The sequence below is a fragment of the Oncorhynchus mykiss genome, chromosome 25, assembly GCF_013265735.2.
Source record: "Oncorhynchus mykiss isolate Arlee chromosome 25, USDA_OmykA_1.1, whole genome shotgun sequence".
Lineage (NCBI taxonomy): Eukaryota > Metazoa > Chordata > Actinopteri > Salmoniformes > Salmonidae > Oncorhynchus > Oncorhynchus mykiss.
The window spans coordinates 19,861,211-19,870,108 of record NC_048589.1 but is presented as its reverse complement, the minus strand read 5'-3'; the positions used below and the strand labels follow the sequence as shown (position 1 = coordinate 19,870,108).

The 8,898-nt window shown below is 40.9% G+C and overlaps 2 protein-coding genes across 3 annotated transcripts in view; one reads left to right on the top strand and one right to left on the bottom strand.

Annotated features, from left to right (window-relative positions):
- Positions 1 to 68: 68 nt before the first annotated feature.
- On the bottom strand, positions 69 to 7,254 carry LOC110505535 (rRNA-processing protein FCF1 homolog). The gene is made up of 8 exons (XM_021584816.2): positions 7,150 to 7,254; positions 6,811 to 6,875; positions 6,423 to 6,494; positions 6,140 to 6,288; positions 5,980 to 6,052; positions 5,585 to 5,672; positions 963 to 1,057; positions 69 to 357 (listed from the first exon to the last, which is right to left on the bottom strand). Exons 1-8 carry the CDS (start codon positions 7,150 to 7,152, stop codon positions 309 to 311), a joined length of 594 nt encoding a protein of 197 aa, XP_021440491.2. The 5' UTR covers positions 7,153 to 7,254; the 3' UTR covers positions 69 to 308.
- The window catches only part of LOC110505533 (apoptosis-resistant E3 ubiquitin protein ligase 1), a 34,973-nt gene continuing 33,302 nt past the window's right edge, over positions 7,228 to 8,898 (top strand). For both annotated transcript variants that reach the window (XM_036963069.1, XM_021584812.2), the window contains exons 1-2: positions 7,228 to 7,307; positions 8,462 to 8,732. In XM_036963069.1, coding sequence (XP_036818964.1) covers positions 8,585 to 8,732 — 148 coding nt within the window. In that variant the 5' untranslated portion in view covers positions 7,228 to 7,307; positions 8,462 to 8,584. The remainder of the gene's footprint in view (positions 7,308 to 8,461; positions 8,733 to 8,898) is intronic.

Sequence of the window (8,898 nt, the reverse complement as noted above, 5' to 3'; positions counted from 1 at the left end):
CTGTATAATAAATGCATTCTCCAAGTTATCAAAGCTCTAGGAGTACTATAATAGAAAAACTGGAGACATTTTACTTCTTCCATTAATTTATTGCACTTTTATGGGACAAAAATTAGGTTTGGATTGGTATGAAAAACACAGCCAGAATAAGCTTGCAAAAAATATTCTGTCATTCCCCTTTTCACAAAAAAACCAGCATAAACTCAAGTCCTTTGATAATATACAATAAGCAGGTAAACAAATCAAATCCTCCTCGACAGAAACCACAGTCCAACTGGAATTTAAATCCTATGTCCATCCATTGAATGTTAAAATCTTGGAGCACCATAGTCATCAGGCATTCTTTCAATGTTGAACCTGTGAATAAATATTGTTAGACATGGTTTAAAGATCATGGTATAAGGTATTTTACCTTGCTATACATTTTACTGCCATACACTGAGTGTACAAAACATTAAGAACACCTGCTCTTTCCATGACAGACTAACCAGGTGAATCCAGGTGAACGCTATGATCCCTTATTGAGAGGGGAGGAGAAAGGTTAAAGAAGGATTTTTAAGCCTTGAGATATGGATTGTGTATGTGTGCCATTCAGAGGGTGAACGGGTAAGACAAAATATTTAAGTGCCTTGGAACGGGGTATGGTATTAGGTGCCAGGCGCACTGGTTTGTGTCAAAAACTGCAACGCTGCTGGGTTTTTCACACAACAGTTTCCTGTGTGTATCAACAATGCTTCACCACCCAAAGGACATCAAGCCAACTTGACAACTGTGGGAAGCGTTGGAGTCAACATGGGCCAGCATCCCTGTAGATGCTTTCGACACCTTGTGGAGTAAATGCGCAAACAAATTGAGGCTGTTCTGAGGGCAAAAGGTGCTCAATATTAGAAAGGTGTTCCTAATGATCCATTACTAGTGTTCAATGAATAATTGAACACTAGTAATTTAATGTTAATTCTTACCTATGGTTGGAGATGTACATGATGGGTACTCCTGGGATCTTTCTGATTCTTCTCTTCAGGTCTCTGTCCACAGTTGCCAGGATGTAGCACTTGTGCTGTGAAAGACACACAATTTCATTGATGCTCTTCTCTGGCAGAAAACCAGTGTTCTAATAACTACAGGGTTCACCTAATATACACAGAACAAAAATATAAAACGCAACATGGACCAAATTCATAGATTTTTACTGAGTTACAGTTCATATAAGGAAATCAGGCCATTGAAATAAACAAGGCCCTAATCTATGGAATTCACATGACAGGGAATACAGATATGCATCTGTTGGTCACAGATACCTTTAAAAAGGTAGGGGCGTGGAGAAAAAAATACAGACAGTATCTGGTATAACCACAATTTGCCTCATGGAAATCAGGCTGTTGATTGTGGCCTGTGGAATGTTGTCCCACTCCTCTTCAATGGCTGTGCAAAGTTGCTGGATATTGGCGGGAACTGGAACACGCTGTTGTACACGGCGATCCAAGCATCCCAAACATGCTCAATGGGTGACATGTCTGGTGAGTATGCAGGACAGCTTCCAGGAATTGTGTACAGATCCTCACGACATGGGGCTGTGCATTATCATGCTGAAACATGTGGCGATGGCAGCGGATGAATGGCACGACAATGGGCCTCAGGATCTCATCACAGTATCTCTGTGCATTAAAATTGCCATTGATAAAATGCAATTTTATGGGGCACTCTGTTCACAACATTGACATCAGCAAACCGCTCACCCACATGACACCATACACGCTGTCTGTCATCTGCCCAGTACAGTTGAAACCAGGATTAAGCTGTGAAGGCACACTTATCCAGCATGCCAGTGGCCATCGAAAGTGAGAAATTAACCACTGAGGTGGGTTACAACGCCGAACTGCAGTCAGGTCAAGACACTGGTGAGAACGACAAGCAAGCAGATGAGCTTCCATGAGATGTTTTCTGTCAGTTAGTGCAGAAATTCTTTGGTTGTGCAAACCCAGTTTCATCAGCTGTCCGGATAGCTGGTCACTGACGATCCTGCAGGTGAAGAAGCTGGATATGGAGGTCCTGGGCTGGCGTGGTTACGCGTGGTCTGTGGTTGTGTGGCCGGTTGGACGTACTGCCAAATTATCTAAACTGACATTGGAGGCAGTTTATGGTAGAGAAATTAACATTATATTATCTGGTAACAGCTCTGGTGGACACAGGATTCGAAGAGACTGTGGCAAGTCAAATTCAAGGACTTAAGTACTTTTTCAAGCACTAATATTTATTTTCAAGGACCGACACTCTAGACCCAAACTGTTACAGTCCTATATCCATCCTGCCCTGTCTTTATCAAGTCTTCGAACGCCAAGTTAACAAACAGATCACCGACCATTTCTAATCCCATCGTACCTTCTCCACAATGCAATCTGGTTTCCGAGCTGGTCATGGGTGCGCCACAGCCACGCTCAAGGTCCTAAATGATATCATAACCACCATCGATAAAAGACAGTACCGTGCAGCCGTCTTCATCGACCTGGCGAAGGCTTGTGACTCTGGTAATTACCGCATTCTTATCGGCAGACTCAATAGCCTTGGTTTCTCAAATGACTGCCTCGCCTGGTTCACCAACTACTTCTCAGATAGAGTTCAGTATGTCAAATTAGAGGGCCTGTTGTCCGGACCTCTGGCAGGGGTTTCACAGGGTTACATTTTCGGGCCGACACTTTTCTCTGTATATATATCAATGATGTCGCTCCTTCTGCAGGTGATTCTCTGATCCACCTCTACGCAGACAACACCATTCTGTATACATCTGGCCTTTCTTTGGACACTGTGTTAACAAACCTCCTAACGAGCTTTATAACCATACAACACTCTTTCCGTGGCCTCCAACTGCTCTTTAATGCTAATAAAACTAAATGCATGCATCTTCAACCGATCGCTGACCGCACCCGCCCGGCCGACTAGCATCACTACTCTGGACGGTTCTGACTTAGAATATGTGGACAACTACAAATACCTAGGTGTCTGGTTAGACTGTAAACTCTCCTTCCAGACTCACATTAAGCATCTCCAATCCAAAATTAAATTGGCTATTTCGCAACAAAGTATCCTTCACTCATGCTGCCAAACATACTGACTACCCTACAGATCTTTTTTTTCCATTTTTAAATGTACCTTTATTTAACTAGGCAAGTCAGTTAAGAACAAATTCTTATTTACAATGACGGCCTAGGAACAGTGGGCCTGTTCAGGGGCAGAACGACAGATTTGTACCTTGTCAGCTCGGGGGTTTGAACTTGCAACCTTCCAATTACTAGTCCAACGCTCTAACCACTAGGCTACCCTGCCACCCCGTTGGAGATGCCCCCAAAATAGCCTCTTAACACTCTACTCAACAAATTGGATTTAGTCTATCACAGTGCCATCTGTTTTGTCACCAAAGCCCAATATACTACCCACCACTGCGACCTGTATGCTCTCGTTTGCTGACCCTCGCTACATATTCATCGCCAAACCCACTGGCTCCAGGTCATAACCACCATCGATAAAAGACAGTACCGTGCAGCCGTCTTCATCGACCTGGCCAAGGCTTGTGACTCTGGCACTAAGGCAGTGCTAGGTAAAGCACTGCCTTATCTCAGCTCACTGGTCACCATAGCAACACCCACCTGTAGCACACACTCCAGTAGGTATATGTCACTGGTCATCCCCCAAAGCCAACAACCCCTTTGGCCACCTTTCCTTCCAGTTCACTGCTGCCAATGACTGGAATGAATTGCAAAAATCACTGAAGCTGGAGACATATCTCCCTCAATAACTTTAAGCATCAGCTGTCAGAGCAGCTTACGGATCACTGCACCTGTACACAGCCCATCTGTAAATAGCCCACCCAACTACCTGCACATAGATCACTTGTGTTAATGCTAAATTGTAATTATTTCGCCACTATGGCCTATTTATTGCCTTACCTCCCTAATCTTACTACATTTGCATTGTGTTATTGACTTTTGTTTGTTTATCCCATGTGTAACTGTTGTTTTTGTCACACTGCTTTGCTTTATCTTGGCCAGGTCGCAGTTGTAAATGAGAACTTGTTCTCAACTGGCCTACCTGGTAAAATAAAAATAAAATCAATTTGTAATAGTTCATATTATGCAATTGTTTCTAGTCACCACCGGATGGCAAAATATCTCCATAACTTACTATACATCACAACCTTAAACAGAACTTGTCACTACATACATGAGTGGTAAGTCAGTACTGATGATGTTGAATTATATAAACTGTAACTCAGTAAAATCTTTGAAATTGTTGCATTCATATTTTAGTTTACATGGCAATAATATTAAACTTGTCTTTATATTTCCCTAAATTTGAGGTCCCACAGTCCGTCCCAACATGCCATGAAAGTGAATACTGAAAGTGTAAAAGGCTCTTAGTTGACTCTACATTTTTGTATTCTATACCCATTTGAAGAGAAACAAGTTATTAATGCGTTTGATAATCTTATCTCAGGGGACTATATTTACATTTTAGGGGACACCACGTGGGTTTCGGACACCAAGTTTGGTTACTACTGTAGTGCTAACCTCTCTCCCTGCTTGCTTCAATGCTTCCCCTCTGTATCTCCTTTGCCTATTTCATTTCAGCCTGACTCACCACTGTCTGTCTCACTAATCTCTATAAAGAATGCATTTTGTTATAAGAACTTATAGCAGCCCATCTTTTGATTACAGCTAGTTTAATTTCAGTCAACTGCTCCTGCTGAGGTCAACTGCTTAATGTTGGGCAGAGTGGTGAATGAATGCGCTGCCAACAGGGTAAATCCGGGGGACCAGGGGAACATAACGAGCATATATAAATCATTGCTCCCTGGTTAGGTCTGGCAAAACATAAATATTTTGACATGCAGGATTGAATCTACATTTGCCCGTCATTTTAGCTATCGATGTACCTTTGGAGGTGCCTATTCAGTCAGTTTTGTACCTGCCTAGCTGAGTGGCAGTGTGGGTGAAATGAGTGAGCTTGCCTGGAAACCAGAGAGCGAAACAAGAAACAAAACTCAGTAGTCTGCCTGGGAATTAATTAGCAAGACAAATAAATGTTTCTAATATTTTTCATATTTGATCCTTTTCTGTTCTCCTCTCATTTTAATTCAAGGACCAACTTCAAAAATGTCAGATTTAAGGTATTGCAGTACTTGAATTTGTGTGGCAAATTCAAGTACTTTAAGCACCGTGTGCAAACCCTGTGGACATTCATGCAGTCAGCACACCAATTGTATTCTCCCTCAAAACATGATACATCTGTGGCATTGTGTTGTGTGACAAAACTGCACATTTTAAAGTGGCCTTTATTGTCCCCAGCACAAGGTGGAGCTGTGTAATGATCATGCTGTTTAATCATCTTTTTAATAAGCCACACCTGTGAGGTGAATGGATTACCTTGGAAAAACATAAAGGCTCACTACCAAGGATGTAAACAAATTTGTGCACACAATCTGAGAGAAATAAGGTTTCTCAATGTGGAACTTTTATTTCAGCTTACACTTTACGTTTATATTTTTGATCAGTATAATATATTGTCAATTTAGTACATTAAATTACATTACCTGTGTTACCCTTTGAACTAAACAGTCATCAGCGTAAGTTCCTTTGTGGGTGCATGGAAGTCGTTCGAACTGAGGATCCTTGGCTATCCTACAGAAACAGACAAATATTTATCTGTCAAATACTTCCCCTATGGAACATCGATAATAACCCTCTAAACCAGTGGAGGATGCTGAGGGGAGGACGGCTCATAATAATGTCTGGAACAGAGCAAATGGAATGGCAGCAAACACAAGGAAACCATGTGTTTAATGTTGTTGATACTGTTCTACCTATTCTGCTCCAGCCATTACCACGTGCACATCCTCCCCAATTAAGGTGCCACCAATCTCCTGTGCTCTGATCATGTGTTTATGTCTGAATACCTGGGTGTTGGTCTTCACAACAGGCTAGTTACCTTAGAGCAACTCGATACTTCATCCCCAGTTTCTCTATCTCGGCCATTACACAGTCTGTGATGCATGGGATACCTTGATGATAATTGAAAATATACAGTTATTGCCTAATAGGGTTACATTAATTGAGTTTCAGCGGAATAAACTTTTCCAGATACTCACATTTGGCGTACAGGCAGTCCATCATTGACTGAACTATGTCGAGTTTAGCCTTGATGGAGAAGTTGATGAAATTGGTGTCGACAAGGATATGATAAGGGGGACCAAGCTGAGTGTTGTACTGGAAGAACAGACATGATGGATACTTTGGCCTGCAGGTAGGAAAGGAATGTGTGAACACACAGTAAGAAGGTATCAACGTATAATCAATCATGTGTTCACAATATATTGAATATCAGTTAAGAACTATTGGTACATTTATATTTGTTTACTCAGATGTACTTACACTTCTTTTTCCTTTATTTCTGAAGGATCTTTCTTTTTTTTCGCCAGTACTTTGGTACGGTCTTTCTCTTTTCTAAAGAAACACAGTCATTACCATAGAAATTCAAACTGGAGAGATCGTGATAGATAGGTTAGCTATGTCTTATTCAAAGTAAAGAAAGGAATGTGTGAACAATTAGTAAGCAAACTGGCAAGCTAGTTATTTCTGACAATCCATGCCAATTTGTTAGCTTGACAATTAGTATATACAAAGTTGGCATGGTTTGTTAGTCAACTAACGTTAGCTCGCTAAATGGTGTGTGTGTGATGATCCTGTGCAGAAAGTACAATATACATTCATATTCGTGTTCACCGACGGTAGTAACTTAGCTTGCTAGCTAGCAACTCACATTCTCTGATCTTTCAAACTTATCATTCTCTTCATTGAAGCAAACTTTTTAGTCTTCCGTTTCCCCTGAATTACACATATTGGAATAATACAGTCAGAACAAAAAAACAAGAACAAAAACTACTAGCTAGCTACGATTAATCGAGAAATGCACGTTACGTTAGCTCATGGTTAGCAAGTTAACGTTCGTTAGTTAGTAGTAGCAGAGCAACACAAAGCATACGAACTCCCATCAACAACTACTGAAACACATGTTCAATCATTAAAACAGCTAAATCAACAACCACTATATACATTGTATCATGTCATTATAATATGATAACTTAAAGGACGACGTTACCATGATTTGTTATCCAACAGCGGACTTCTTGCATGTCCCTAGTAGTATAGCCCTCGTGTAACTGTGTTTGTACGTCATCAACAATAGACGTTTGCTGCCTTTGCACATTTTGACTTCCGATTGCTGCTGGCTAGCTAAATGTGATAAATCCAAGCAAGGTATGATAAGTGTTATTGTTGAAATGAACGTTGTATTAGCTATGTAATGTATTTCAATGAAAAGTTGGCGCAGCTATGCGTGAGGAATGGATTATCACATTTGTTTTGAAACACTGAATTTGGCTCTGGAATACCACATTTCTATTTTGCGTTGACATTGACGGTTAACGTCGCTAGTTAGCACAGTCTAGCTCTCAGCAACTAAGGTTAGCTAGCTATCGTGCACTTGTTTTGAAGGAATTGATGATGCGACATGTTTTTTGTGTATCTAACTAACGTTAACTAAAATCATGTTGTAGCTAGCTATATATTCATCCCTGCCAGTTTTGTTAGTTTTGCATAGCCTAAGACATGTTAATCACGTTTCTAATGATGGTCGTTTCTAATGATTAGCTACGGTTCTCCATTCTACACATGCATGGAGTAGCGAGATAACGACATAACTAACTGCTTGTTCCATTAATTGATCGCCTTACTTTGCCAACCAGCCAGGTAACGTTAGCAGGACAAGTTAACCCCAAGAGCCAGTATCAAGGCATATTGATTACTGAAGCTATGCAGTATTGCTAAACCTTTCACCATTCCAGATGTGTAATTTCTCGTCAGATCTTTAGCAAACAGCACTCTGTGATATGCTGTCAAAAAAACTCCTTATTGATACAGCCTAGTATCCTCGACCTAGTTGTCATTCATAGGGGTCATATGTATATCAATGCCGTATCATTTCAACCTTGATGAAGGCTTCCAAAGCAGCGCTGATAACAAATGGGTATCTTGTGGGGATGTTGTTTTTGTAGATAGTCTGTCTATGGGTATTGTCCCAATGCATTTAGTCTATGTTTTTATCACTATGGTCTTTGGTGGTCTTTAGTTCAGATTATGAGATTCAAGTAATGAGACCTTTTAGGACCCTTGCCAGTTCATGCATATTTAAATCATCTGGATTACATGTCGTATCCCATCACCCAACACTCCTCCACTGTGACACATTAATATTCATACATGTCTTCTTGGTTATGCTGGTACTGATTAGTGACAGTGTCTGAGTAGCTAAATGAGCATGGTCACACGTTTTTAATTGTCTCAGTCATTGTTTAGGTTCATTCTTTTTGAACTGCCGGACTTATACCTGTCATGTTTTGTTGTTGCTCAAGGTCTTTCCAAGTGAAGAAGCTGGAGAATTTAAGATCATTTGAGACTTTATCGTGCAATATTTTGGACCTGGCCCAGTCTTTGTGAGGAGCAGAGGAGTCTGAGTCCAGGCTGAAGATGGTCTGATGGACCGCCGCTTTTTGCTGACCTTCCTCTTCTGCTCAGTCTCGTGGATTTTCTTCTGGGAAGTGTGCTGGAAGAAAGGCAAAGAAAGTCAGATTGAAGAATGGATTCAAGGCCACAGTCTCTCCGAATACAAACACTTACTTGAAGGTTAGTTGAGAAAATATATGCCACTCTTTGCGATGATCCAATGTTCATGAATGACATGGAACATCTTCAGTGGCAGTTTGGCATATCTGAACTATTGCTGATGGGTAGGAGGCTAATGTAATTGCAACCAAACACAGTAAATCTTAATTGACTTGCTCTGTAGTTA